General features: G+C 40.1%; 1 protein-coding gene across 1 annotated transcript in view; it reads right to left on the bottom strand.

Annotated features, from left to right (window-relative positions):
* Positions 1 to 5,968: 5,968 nt before the first annotated feature.
* trim62.1 (tripartite motif containing 62, tandem duplicate 1) overlaps positions 5,969 to 15,005 on the bottom strand; it is a 35,559-nt gene continuing 26,522 nt past the window's right edge. The window contains exons 4-6 of the mRNA XM_044348056.1: positions 13,451 to 13,707; positions 11,497 to 11,612; positions 5,969 to 7,778 (exon numbers count right to left, since the gene is read on the bottom strand). Of these exons, the coding sequence (XP_044203991.1) occupies positions 7,228 to 7,778; positions 11,497 to 11,612; positions 13,451 to 13,707 (924 nt within the window). The 3' untranslated portion in view covers positions 5,969 to 7,227. The remainder of the gene's footprint in view (positions 7,779 to 11,496; positions 11,613 to 13,450; positions 13,708 to 15,005) is intronic.

Below are 15,005 nucleotides of genomic sequence, written 5' to 3'. Positions count from 1 at the left end.
CCACAGATTTTGTTTTGTGTCTTTGTAGTTTTACTCTACAACATTTCAGATGGAAATACTGATTTTTACATCTATCTGACAGCTTGGCTGGATTAACCTCCTATGGGGCCTCTGGGCAAATGTTTGTTGTTGGGCCCCTATTGTCCCCCACTATACATGGTGGTACTCTACAGCTGAAATGATTAGAGGATTAATCGATTGACAGGAAATTAATTGACAACCATTTTGATAATTGATTAATCATTTTTTGAGCAAAAAAGCCAAAAATTCACTGATGTCATCTTCTCAAATATGGAATATCTCAAATATGTTTTTCCAGCTTTCCATGATACTAAAATCAACATCTGTGTTTTTGACTATTTTCAGACCTTTTACACACCGAACAATCAATTGATTATTAAAGACAATAATGTCAGGCCTATTAATAATGAAAATAACAATTTACTCCTATGATGGAATAATACTAACTTGCCCTCAGTTTTCTGTGTGCAGTTTGATGAAACAACCTTTCAACAAATGAATTCAATATAAACTAAAAGAATTAATACCTTAAAACTAGATTTTGATTACCTAGCAAGGCAGCTGGATTCGCAAGATTACGAGATCAGGTGAGAATTCATCTTGTCAGGCCTCAAGTTATGAGCTTGTGACCACCAGTGGTTCAGACCAATCAGTGTCCTATGAGGAACTACTGATAGCCACAGGTCTGGTTTAGGTGTGACAACAGCGAGAAGTTAGTCTGTGATGACAGTGATAGACAGATGGTTCATCCAATCACCTGTCATGTATTTTTTGAAAGTGCCTGACCTTTTCCAAACAGTTTCCATGGATGACTTCTCTGGTGTGTCAGGTTAAGATCTTGACACAAAGTCCCTTATCAAAATCAGGAAAACAAGATAGAGAATGGAGGACCTGTCATAGCTGAAACTGCACTTCAGTGGTGCGAATTCCTGGCAAGTATTTGAATAATCAAATTACGTAGACCCAAATGAGATGAAGTAAACCTGGTGGTCTGGGGTCCCTTTGCAGTTTCCCACTTGGCCTGGTTGGTGATCCGGCCTTTACTGAGCTACTTTACTACTACTAATGGTTCAAATGAGGTCCTCCTCAACAAACTACAACAGTAAATTGCTGCTTACACATTATTGCATCAATAATAATAATCCAACAATATAATCATATTATAATACACCATTTTTCTGCATCATGTTGTACTTTTACTTTTGATACTTTAAGTACATTTTGGTAATACTTTTGTGCTTTAAGTGACATTTTCAATGCAGGACTTGTACTTGCAATGGTATACTTATGATAACTTTATAAAACCCAGTGCATGGTTAAAGATTAACTTCCCAACTGTTTTGACTTGTGACCACTTTCAAAAAAATCAGTGTCTGGTTGTTACATTTCAGATAGTTTGTAGTTTCACCAAAGAGACATTTCCTCTCTAGTCCTTCAAGGCCTGAATAGGGAAACACATCCAATATTTTACAAAGAATGCAAAGATTAGAGAAAAATGTTCGAAAATGAAATACAGATTTGTGTAGCAGAACTTAGTTGTTTCTTCTCTCCTACGACATTAATCATCTTATGACCCTTCAGATTTTTCTTGAGATGCTTTAACCCGACCCTGAGGTTAGGAACTACTGAACTTATACAGTATATTTACATGTGCTGAATGAGTACTTTTACTTTTCATACTTTGCATATACCTTTTTTCTACTTAAGAAAGCTTTTGAATGCAGGACTTTGACTTGTGATAGAGTATTTTTACATTGGTGTGTCGCTGCTTTTACTTAAGTAAATCATCTAAGTACATCTTGCACCACTGCTGCTCCTGTAAGGTGACACAAAGAGACACATTGTGTAACTGGATAAACTGAACAAAGCAAAACAAGCAAACCACTGCCGTGTAGACCTACTCACACTCAAGTGACAAAATGTTGTAGTCTGAAGACGAGCAGGGTGTCAACACTAGAGGGCACTCTGGTGCAACAACAACAAGACCTTGAAGCTCCTAGAATGTTTCACAGATGAAGTTTAGGATGTAACAGAAGAGGGATGAAGGGGATTCAAGAAACAAAAGGAAGCATTTTTAGGTTGTCTTGTTACCTCTGTTGGAGCCAGAGAGCTGAGTGAACGGAGGCCTGCACACCACCACCACATAGAGACCTGTGCAGACAAATACTTAAATACACACACTGACTGTGGCAAGATGAAACACTCCTCTGCATGTTCATGCTATTTTAAGACAGGTGGAGGTACTGTTAATGCCCTGATGTATCTACAGTTAAATAATTGCTTCAGAACTGTGAGATCACATGCTGTGTTCCCTAATAGGATGGCGAGTGTGTGAACAAAGGTTTAATGAGTGCAGTGGTTTTGTGTGTCTGAGGATTTAAAATGAGGGCATGACGACATTAAGAGGAAATGTCTTGGTTGCTGTAAATTTCCTCAGTCATGATGTTACCATTGGGCGCGGGCATGAGAAAGATCAAGAAGCTGTATAGCAGTGCAAGAATGGTGATAAATCTTATTGCTTTAACAGCACTCTCACAAGTGATTGAACTGCTACCAGCCAGATGAGTAATCAACTCATTCACATACATGTGACCTCTTTGCACACAGTGCTCTGCTTTCAGTTTCTAAAGCGGGACGATTCCCACATTCAAAAAATGTTTTGTAGTTTCACATTTCATATAATTTTCAGAGGTTACATTCATTTCAAGAAGGTCTCCAGTGTGAGAACAGGTTACAACAGACTACTAAAGTGACTCATAGATGGGTATGTAATTATTCATAAGGTTGAACATCGTTTTGAATGTAAATCCACTATCATGATTATAGATCAGTCAGTGAAGGGCTGACTCTAACAATTTCTTTCATTACTGATTGATCTGTTTGCTATTTTTTGATTGTTTAGTCCATACAATATTATAAAATCATTTAAAAAGAGCCCAAAGTGATGTATTCAATGTCCTTGTTTTGATCAGCCAACAACAAAAAACCCAAAGATATAACTTTAATATTGATGTAACAGAAAAGCTACAAATTACCACATTTGAGAAGCTAGAAACCGCAAACCTTTTCGCATTTTTGCTTGATAAATGGGAAATATTATCAAAATTGCTATTAATTTTTAAATTTTCTGTTGATTAATTAATAGATTAATCTAGTAAGGTGTAAAAATCTGTTTGTCTTCATTGTTTTATTGTACAATAATTAACCCAACTCATATTTAACTGGACACGTAATCCTGAACACATCTACAATAATAGGGATGATGGATCTGTTCATGCCACCAGCAAAAAAAAAAAAGTGATGACAAAAATGAGCCTCCAGTTCTGCTTTTTCCACCACTTGCAAGATTGAAAACCTTCCACTGTCCCCTCAGGAGGGCCACATCCGTCTGGAATCAGATACGGGTCTCTCAGAGGAGAGCTCAGTGACTTTTTAATGGACACTTTCCCCTCGGGTAAAAATGTCTATTACAGGATGGACACCTCCTCGGATAAAAATGCCTCTATCACAAAGTGAGTGGAGAAAAGTACTGTGAATCAAAGCTGAGAATATGAATTCACATGTCCTGAGGATGTGCTGTGAATAAGCAGCACTCTGCCGCAAACTACGCAGCTTGTTGTGGAACAGCTGTAATCATGATGCAACAAGACTCAATTGCATTGGAGTGTGAAATAATAAACCAGCGGGGTACAAAGTTAAACAAAAAAATAACTTTCTGGGTTTCTGATGCAGTGCAGTGATTCAGATGTAAACTTTCCGCTGTGATTTCAAAATGTGTGACAATTTCTTCTCTCTGGTTTAACAACCGCTCATTCAAATGCGTCATCAAAGATGGCAAATGAAGAGGACCTCTTGCAAGCTACGGCTCACCGGCAGAGAGGGAACAGTGAACCCAGGCAGACATCTTTTTTATTCATCATGTCACTCGCTTGGGCTTCTGCTTATGCAAAAATGGGGCACAGCAATAAAGAGAGTACTGAACCCCCCAGCTCTCTGCTGGAAGGCTTGGCAGGGCTGAGAATTCGGCACATCTTGACTAAAATGTCTGGCATTAAACTCTTGCTGAACTGGAGCAGGTATCGACGAGTAGAGGCAAAGACTTCCTGCATTTCAAAGAGGATGTGTTTGCCTTCCAGATATGTTTCCTGTTAAGAGTTTCCGTTTTAAGTATGTTGAAATTCTGGGTCAGCCAGGTGATGACACATAACATGATCATTCACTAAAGATTAAACAATAAAACATTGTCAGTGTGAAAGCAAATTGACAAAGAAACAAAGAAATGTCACCTCATGACCCCTTAAAGGTGCAGTGTGTGTAGAATTAAGTGGCATCTAGCAGAACGGACGGAAGTGGAATAATATTCATAAGTATGTTTTAATTAGTGTATAATCACCTGAAAATAACAATCATTGTTATTTGTTACCTTAAAATGAACCCTTTATTTCTACATAGGGAGTGGGTCCTCTTCCACAGAGCCCGCCATGTTGCATCATCATGTTTCTACAGTAGCCCAGAATGGACTAACCAAACATTTTTTGCGAGTTTAGTGGTCACCGTAGGTTCTCCTACACCCTTGGAAGGAGAGGTGTATTCAGTTGGTTGGACTGAATCACTGCTAAATGCTAAATCCTACACACTGGTCCTTTAATGAAAAGTTCAACTTTTCATGAGCTATGAGCACACGAAGCAACGAGTGATTTTTAGTAATGCTACCAGCAAGGTTATATGGATGGCAATAGTCCGAACGGAAATATCAAAACAACTATCAGATGGATTAAAATGACACTGTATACAGACATTCATGGTCACCAGAGGATGAAACTCAAGGACTTTGATGATCGATCTCGACTTTTTCTCTACGGCCACCATGAGGTTCATATTTGTGTTTTTTAGAGAAACATCTCAACAGATTGACATGAAATTTATTACATATTTCCCACAAGATGAATTGTAATAAAGTCTAATAATTTAATAATCAGGTCAACATTGTAATATGTCCGGTACTTTGGTTTATGACCAAATACCTGCAAAACAAACGACATTCCCATCAACCTCAGCTATACTTTGGTAATTAAACAATGTTTGCGTGTTAACTCTGAGATGGTGAACATGATAAACATTATACCTGCTTATTTTGCTCTTTTAGTCTATTGTACACACATCTGTTGCACGTCTGTCCGTCCTGGGAGAGGGATCTGCTCTGTTGCTCTTCCTGAGTTTTCTTCCATTTTTCCGCCATTAAAGGTTTTTTTTAAAAGTTTTTTCTTAGTCTAATCAAGGATCTAAAGATAGAGGATGTTGTATTGCTGTACAGATTGTAAAGCCCCCTGAGGCAAATTTGTAACTTATGATATTGGGCTATATAAATAAAAATAGACTTGACTTAAACATCACGATGTTGCCATGTAGACCGTCAGTCTTGTTACCTTCTCAGATTGCATTTTGAGTAGATTTTACAAGCTTGAAGGGGTAAAACTCTCCAGCATTTCACAAAAACATAGCAATGATGAGAGAAAGTTTATGTACCAAACACAATTAGAGCTGAAACAATTAACTGATGAGCCAATTAGTCGACTGACAGAAGATTTATCAACAATTTTCATGAGTCATAAATAATTTAAGTAATTTATTATGCTGAAATGCCAAATATTCTCTAGTTCCAGCTTCTCAGATGTGAACAACTGCTGCTTGTCTGTTTTGTATGATTGTAAATTTAATATTTTGGGGGTGTGGACTGTTAGTCAAACAAAACAACCAATTTGAAGGTGTGACACTAGTTTCTGGATGCATGCGACGGGCAATTTTCATTCAATTTGTAGTCTAAACAATTAATCATAGGAAATGATGGCCAGATTAGTCACCTATCAAAATAATCTCCAATTGCAGTCCTAGCTACAACATCGGTGTTGATCCACATCCGAACCAGGACAAAGTCAAAGAGACTGGCTGATTTAGCAGTAATTTATTGTACATTACAACATTTCCCACAAACCTCCAGCACACTAGAGTGTGTTCACACAATGATGGATGCACAGCGGCCATCATCAAAAGACACAATCATCATTATAATCATTAAAAGTGTCATAGTTATCATCGTCATAAGTCATTTTAACTATTACCACCACCAGTAACCCAACACCACCTCACATGAATCTCCTTCTGAATATCCAAACAGAAATGTCTCTGCTGAAGCAAGACCCCACTGAGGTCTGCAACGCCGCAAACTGAGGTCAAATCGCTGAATTTGTGTTAACCTGCATGGGACTTACTTCTGATGGGCAATTCAGATCATCCAATCAGAGATATGTAAAATACTGTCCTGACTGTCTAAACCTTCTGGTAGTTTTTATCTTCACATTTAAATCTGTTTCACAAAGCAGATTTTACAGATGATTTCATAGAACTGCTTCGTGAAACAGGACCCTGCAAATCTGTGCAAGTTACGACGAAACACCAGGAATCATTTCGTAGATGCTCCCAATTTGACCCCAGTTTGCATCATTTCATACTGCACATACCGGAAATCACACTGTACAACAGCAAGGGCACTGCCCCGAGTTTCTTTTAAAATGGACAACACGGACAACAAACATACAAATGCAAAGATGTACAGTGGCAAAGGAAGGGTGAGGTGATTATATTTTGTTTGTTTTGTTCTCTTTTTTTTGCCATTGTAAAAAAAAAAAAGAAGTTTTATTTGATCCCAAAAGCATTTTGTGATAAACACTTTTGGCCACTGCATGGGTATACTTGGAGGGCCAGATGGGCTTTATTGAGCACAAAGAGAGCGGTGCCCCCCTGGGAGTGTGCAAGGTGGGCCTGGGACAGTCACTTCTGGAGAAGGGAACCACTTATTTATTTATTTATTTTTTTTACATCACTGCCACAGACCCCAGAGGAGCCCAGGGGTCCATCTGACTCCATTTAGTGTCATCTTTTCAGTGAAAGATGAGGAATGAGGCTCAAGTGCAGGCCGTTATCGTGTGGCCGTTTCAAGTCACGAAAAAATAACAGCGCAGGTTTTAAGAGCAACATCAAGCACAATTCTTAACACCGAACTGAAAGAAATAAACATTTCAAACACCCTATTGAACATTTTAAATTGATTTTCTTGAACATCTTTTGAAACCTACAGAAGTCCTGTGAATTCACCTTTGATGGATTCATCTGTCAGGACAAACGCGACCACAGATGTGTGTGTAGCTCTTAAAGGCGTACAGTGTTGATTCGCAGCGGCTGCACGTTCTTGCCGTTGGCGTGACTCTGGCCGGGACTGAAGTAGGGGAAGACCTTGGTGGGGAATTTCTCCCTGTAGGTGTAGAGCCAGGACATGTCGTCTGCGTTGTAGAAGATGAGCAGGCCTTTGGGGTAGTCCAGGTACACCCCCACCTTCTCCAGCTTGCTCTTGACGTTGAGACGGGTCCAGGGCTCGGTGCAGGCGCTGTACTGGTTCCCGTCGTGCATAACAATGCAGTAGAAGCCGCGGCTTGGCTGGATCTGGATGCTGCCCTTGCGACTGACTGTCTCGCTGGCCACACCGATCATCCACTGGGTCTTCTCTGACACCATCACCTCCCAGTAATGGACGCCCGACACAAAGCCCTCTGCGCCCAGAACGGACACCTCCACGTCAAAGCGGCGCGGGGAGTCCTGCAGCGGCTGCGGGTGGAGATTCCCGTAAGCCACGATGGTACAGTCATCTGAGAGGATCAGTCTTTGGTGGGCTGTGATGGGGTCGAGAGTCAACGCCGCTGGCACTGAGGAAGAATACAGATGAGCTGAGTTTAGCATAGAGACAAATTAATTTCAATTTTAGATTTAATATAGCGGAGAGACAACTGCCAGCCTAGATAAACAGGCCGATCATATATATGAATATAAGAGAAAACAAAAAAAAACAAACACATCAATGTGTTATGACTGAGTCGGGACAAACAGAGCAGCAAGGACTGCAGTGTCATTCTCAGCGCCTCATTTTTCTTTAGTGCTGCAGATGCTGCTTGAACAGTTTTATGCTGAGGCAGACGCAGTAAGTAAATACATCCAGACTGTTCAGACACTTTACAGGAGAAGCAGGTCAAAGTAATGACCAGAGGGTTGTACTACGAAGTGAGATTAGTGGGTTAGCGAGGTGTGTTGAGCCTAAAGCCAGGGTTTTCAATGTCACGAAAGGTGGCTCTCTTTTAACCTGGCTACATCACCATGGTAATTTATACTGCAAACTTAACCTGGTCCCGAGCAGGTTATTTTCCGAGTTTCAGCTTAAATTGGCAATAAAAAGTGCTGCGCTTTTACTAACTACCTGGTACGCAGCTATTAGAACACCGATTAGAAAATTGATTAGTCTTTTATCATACTTACCATTGATTTGATATGTCGTATTGTAAATTTGTAATTTGAGGTTAGGGTTACTTGTGGGATGGGATTTTGTTACAATATATCAAACTGTTTCAAATTAATAAAAAACTAATGAAAAAATACTTTGAACAAAAAAATGAATAAATAAATAAATTGAATCGTCTATTGGTATTTATCACAGATAATATTCAATCTATACTATTAATTTCACTTTGATTTGGCCAGAATCTAAAGTGATCTCCACTTATCCTTCATTATGGGACAGAGTCAGACCTGAATGCACCTCTTGAATATAATGTTTAAATCTGCTACATCAAGTTTAAGAGCTCTGGATGTGGGAGGCATGAAGAGAGCATTGAGTGGTAAAATAAGTATATTAACTAATTATGAATTAGTTTTTTAATTAACAAATTTACACAATCAGTTATTTTCTGCCAGCATTCCTCTCTCGCCTTATTTGCAGCAACAGTGTTGCTTTTTGCTGTGATAACGTATTATTATTCATCATATCTGTCCATCATAATGATCTGTTCCTCCTGACTGAAGTAGCCGGCACGCGATCGGTCGATTTTGTGCGGAAAAAAGAGTCAAATGACACACCAAACGCCTCGTTTTATGGGGACATGCGCAGAGCCTGAAGCAGAAAGCCTGAGTTAACAAAGAAAGTTCATAACTACCGTTGTGATACCAGTTATCTCTGATCACGAGTTTAGGGTTTGTTGAGCCAGCTCACACAAAGAGAGCTTGGGTATGTTGAACTTGCTTTGTAGTACACTCCTCTGATCTCTGAAATGCTCCCATGGGAAAATAAACAAACAATCACAAAAAATCACAGGCAGTCTGACAGAAAATTTGTACTGATGAAGATTTTACATTTTGACCAGGAGTTCATGTGAAAAGCTTAAAAGGATGGTTTTGATTTTATCTGCTCAGGTTGTGATATATAGATCGAGATTAGATGAGATTTTTGCCTCCACCATGACACAGCAGAGGTGGATGGAATTACATTTGTGGAGCTCAAAGCCTTGAAAAATTATATTTTTAAAAGATTTTTTTTTTTTGTGGCATTTTCAAAACTGACATTATATTATATATATATTTTGATATTAGAGACAAAGAAAGGGAAAAGTGGGGAGAGAGCAAGTAGTGATTACATGAATGTGCAGGGACATCATGAAAAAAACTTAAAATCAACTTCAAATCTCTCCATAAACCATGTTCTGTTATCTCACTGTGGACAGTTTTAATTGTAACTACTTTCTACCAATGAAATATAACTACTGTGTGTTATCAAGAGTAAAGAGGACACTGTTATATATAAAATAAGATGAGAAGGCCTTATATCTTATAAGATACAACAAGATAAGAGATGTTTCTGTTTTATTGAAAAATTAAAATGTAATTTTTAAATGCTGTGAGTACCACAAACAAATTTCCATTCACCTCCGTGTGTGGGGTTAAAGATATATATCAGATATCCTGAAACCTGGACAAATAAAACCAAAACTATGAGTATGTCAAGAAAGCACTAGAGGTAAGTGTTATATGAAATGTGTTTTGTATTTTGGGTGAAGTGAGTCTTTTAGACCAACAGACTAGTGGAAACATTTCAGTGTATATATATGTATCACTACTGCCAGAGTTAGAGTAAAGTGATCAAAGCCGTGCCCTGTGGTAAAAGATGACTGATGGCTTGTTATTAAACGGCGCACCCAACTGCTGCTCCACTCTTATTTCAGGAAACGAGAAGTTGTGCGACTGCGAGTAGAGCACGATACATTTTTTATAATCTGTTTTTACCTTCATGCATAAAGCAGTGTCTTCAAAGTCAAGTGCTCTCTGGAGTCTGATAAGGTGGCTCAGTTTGAGCAATACCATACGAACGGTGCAAACAGTACAGTGAGGCGGTAATTATAGCGACGGCGGGAGGAGCTGCTCCAGCTCGCTCCACAGGCTCCAGGCTGGTGGGAGGCTGATTCTCAGTTTGCAGTTATGCGGTTTTAGGGAGGGAGGCTCTGCACCCAAGTCTGCTGAAAGCATTCAGTTTTTAGGGAACCATGACAGGCTGAACAATAACTGCTTGTTCCCTTTGCTCTTTTTTACATAAAGCAGATGCAGGAAAGAGTAGGAAAGGCTTTTTTTCCCCCCAGTTCCTCTGTATTTATATCTGCTGGGATAAATGGAGGTGAAACGTCTGGTGGGCGGCTAGCAGACAGGACAACGCCTGCTTCACTCAATGACATCTCCAGTGTTTGTTACAATCAACTCATTAAAATTTCATAACCCGAGCGCCTCTTTGTGTCATGCAGAGAAACATGCAAGAACACAAACATCAGCGGAGGAACCATTTTTCCTGCTGAACGAGAGAGAGAGAGTGAGAGGAGGAGGCAGGGGGGGGGGGAAAGCACATCGTCTGGTAGTTATTCCCACTAACCCATCAGTGACAGCGAGGGATGAGGGATGATGGGAGGAATGTCTTTGTCCCCGTCTCTGGCAACCACTGGTGATGGATTGTAACCAATTGTTCCATTTGGCAGCCAGTCAAGGGAGGCCAAAAAACTGCCTGGCCTCCCCTCAGCAGCCAGCTGGAATGGGAGAATTGATTGAGTAAAAAAAAAAAAAAAAAAAAAAAAATCCTCGGCACATTATTTTAAATAATCTCCTGTGAGTGAGTGATGGCTGTAGGCAGAGGGAGTAGAGCGCCTCTCAGCACTGTCAAATGCAGAAGGACATCACCGCCCTCCAGGTCTGACCACCATTTCTCATTAACAGAGGGGGGGAAAAAAAAAAAAAAGCTCAAAGCATACAGACAGACAATTTTAATGCTGGTCAGGATTAGTTCCTGCACTGTGTATTTCTGAATCAAACAGTCTGCAACTGAAGGAAAATTAGATAATCGGTCTATTTTGACTCGATTGTGACAAACACCGGACATATCGCTGTCCTTTCACCTAAATTTATCCCAGAAAATATAAAAAGCTCTTTCCTGACTCTGCTCTATCTAAAGGAACAAGTAGTCATTGTTCACCTTAGAATAGATTCCACGCTGTATGTTTGTTAACCCTCATGTTTGAGTGTTACACGGCTCACGTTTCGGTAATAATCGTTCACACATACCTGGAGAAATATCCTGGAAGAGCGACTTCCATATCGTGTACTGTAAGGGCCCCATGTACTTGGATGTCGGGAAGTCTTCATACGTCAGATTGGTCTCATGTATCTTCCCTTTAATCCTGGGACAGAAAAACAGATCAATAACAGGCTAAATCCAATTTGCTGCTTTCCACCCAAATAATGCTGAGCCTTGTTCAACCCACCATGTCGATGCTTTGAGTCATTTATCTGATTTGTGTCTTGGAAATGTGCTGTTATCGGCATTGGACAACTGACAAACTGCTTCATAAATCTCCAGTACAGAGATGACTATCAGTGAGAGGAGGTCAAAGCTCTAATGCCATTATGATATGATAACAATATGCACCTCCACATGAATCACTCAGTGCACTTCTTCATGTAGTCCAAAGTTCAAGATATTTAGTGGGTTGGTTACAGCACTGAAATCCGCAAAAGCACAGAACAATATGTTGAAAAAAGGGACTTTGCTCTGTAGCATCAAGCTACTTGTAGTGTACTGTCTCACAAGGGAAACTTTTAGGGCCCATTTTGCTTGTGGTTGTTATGTTTTATTATGATTTGCAGGAGCTTTCTCATGCCAAAGCACGACATAAGATCAACTCTTGAAACCATCACAGTCCACCTTATTGTATCCCCTCAAACTGGAAGATATACAAATGTGTGATGCCCAATATAAAGTGTTTTATTAAGGTGTTGAGCCACCATGAGCCTCCACAACAATTTCAGTGCTCCTTGGCAAAGAATGTACATGTCTGTGGATAGAAGAACACCATTCGTCTAAAAGATATTCCCTCTTTTTTTGCTTTGATGTTGTTTTATCTGCTTTTTATACAGTCAGACTTGTTTGTTTCTTCTAATCTATGACATCCACCTACCAAGGTACTGCTGATGACAATTAGCCTCTTGGCAAGATGTGACACATTTACATCATATCAATGTTAATTGATGTGTGTTATCTCTAATAAATAAATGAAAAAAATAAAGTGCTGTTTAACATTTTGGTCCAAAATCTCCTGTTCAGTCGGGTTGAAAGACTGTAGATTGTGACTCAAACCATCCAGAGACACCTTGTTACCTGTATGGAAGCATCAGAGTTCTTTATGTTTCTCCGCTCATTTATTCCGATTTTTTCCATAATTTGTCGCCCACCTGCGTGTTGTTATGGATGCTACTGCTGTGACACAAGACTTAGATTACGGTCCTGCATTGTGGTCAGTGCAATGTAGTGACTCACATTAACCGTCTTTTCCTGTACAGATACAATTTATGGACCCTATCTATAGAGCTGGTTTGAAATAATATAATAACACTGCCTTTATTTGTGTAAACATTTGTCTGCAAAACTATATTTTTCATTTGTCAAAAAAATCCTCTCAATGCATCAGTAATTAATACTGTGTTAAGATAAGCTTTTTCTAACTAACTTCTGTTAGGAAGCTATACCATCCACCCTTAGATTAGATCAAATAATACTAATAAAACTATTTTAGCACTATTGATATTGTGATATGAAGTCAAGGATTTGTGATGTTTGAATCCGTCACTCTCGCTAGCTTTTTATTCAACCTCATTAAGCTGCTCTAAGATATTAAACTGTTCAATTAAATCGTCCTCAAGTACCCTCCCAGATTAAACACTGCAGCTGGTTTATTTCAGGACTAATACACCATCTGTTCAGGGATTAGCTAATGCTGTTGCTCAAATCTGTACTTCCTCCAAATTTTCAGCAGCCTTACTGAGCAAAAGCAAGAATACACATTTTGAGTGTATCACCGTGGCAACAATGTTAATGCAATTGATAACACAGTTTAAGTGTTGACATGAGACTTTGAAAGCTGATTAAATCTGATCCTTCTTGAATTACTTTCAACCACATTCTCTTTCTTGCAGAGATGATACTAAGGCTGTTTTTGCAAACTCAGGGCAGGTGAAGCACCTCTCCGATGTGACAGCTACTCCTTCCAGGAAGTCGTGGCGCCCTGTCTCGTTGAGGCGCTCCTGCAGGATCTGGATGCCCTCCTTGACGTCGCGCAGCTGCTGGCTGTAGCGTTGGATCTTGTGCTCGATGTCGGCCAGCTTGCGGGCCGTATCCATCTCCAGCTCTTCCAGCATGCTCTTCTGGCGCTCGCGCAGGAAGCGGTGGAGGCGCTCAAATGCGTCGCCGATGGTTGCACGCAGGCTCTTGGCTGAGGACTGGAAAATAGAGGCAAAAGATAAAACCAAACCATCCTCTTTTGGGTTTTTTATTAGTGCCATTACAGGACTGCAAGTATTTTACTCATCTGGGTTCGTTGAGTGTTTCAGTCACAGTAGCCTGACTCTTAATTAGGTAAGGGTCAGTAATTCAAGGGCTTACAAAGTGCTCTAAATTGTGTTAATATTACATTAACAATCATTCATTGATTCAGCTCGTATTGATTTTATGTGGCTCTCTGAGAACAGTGTGTGTACAACCTTCTACAGAAAAAATAAAGTAGTTTTAACACTTCTATAGTGAGTGAAAACAAACAAGAAACTGCCTAAAAAGATGACCAGGAGGGGGTCGCGAGGGACGTCCTCTGTGGGAAGTCTGTTGATTACGAGACCAACGTACAGCCAGAAAAGCTGAAGCCAATACAGACAGAGCCGAGCAGCTTGCGGGGGACAGCAGACTGGCAGCTGAAGAGACGGGGGGGGGGGGGGGGGGGGGAGTTGAAGAAACAGATTTGTAGCCGAGAAAAGAAAAATGGGAAGCTGGATATCAAAGAGAATGAATCATCTGAGTGTTAGCAGTCTGAGTGTCAGAGAGACAGAACAAAGAGGTTTTATGTGAAAACCCTGCAAGAGGAGCCGGAGCCTCTTAATTTGAAGCCTCTGAAGGATGCAAAGGCTGGACTTCATTCAGCATTTTGTTCAAATGTTCTGTCGTCCATCCTTAACAGTCATCGTTTTACTCAAAAGTTTAACTTGTGTTTGTACACAGTTTCAAAAGAAATCCCAACAGCTGCCCATCAAAGACCAACTCAGAACAAGAGAAAATTAATGACTACTGAATCAAAGTGAACTAGATCTAAATAAGACTTTCAAATGAAACTTATTTGTATGAACCTTTGATGAAATAAGCCTAGTTTCCTCTTGTGAATATCAACCACTCCTCTGATCTTAGGAGAAGGAGTTGGATTTGGGAACTGTGATCTGAGCTTTAATTACACTTGCCTAAAAACTCAATCAATCCCCTTCAAACAGCAGGCCTGTGTCTGCTGCTCTTTCTCAGACCAGGGGCAGGTATTCTCTCTGTGCCTGTGGGAACCTATTAAGATGACTATTTCTCTGCAAGCATGAGAGCTATGACATTAAGGTGGGCTGTATCTCAGCCCTCCTACCTAGTTAAGAGTTGAGAACTGATGGTATGAAGGAGGAGGAGGAGGAGGAGGAGGAGGAGGAGGAGGAGGAGGAGGACTGCAGCAGCCCAGCGATCAGTCTCACAGACATGCCCGCTGCTTTGGCCCAGC

Source organism: Thunnus albacares, chromosome 4 (assembly GCF_914725855.1).
Source record: "Thunnus albacares chromosome 4, fThuAlb1.1, whole genome shotgun sequence".
Taxonomy (NCBI): domain Eukaryota; kingdom Metazoa; phylum Chordata; class Actinopteri; order Scombriformes; family Scombridae; genus Thunnus; species Thunnus albacares.
The sequence above is the reverse complement of the archived record's forward strand: the minus strand, read 5'-3'. Positions and strand labels throughout refer to the sequence as shown.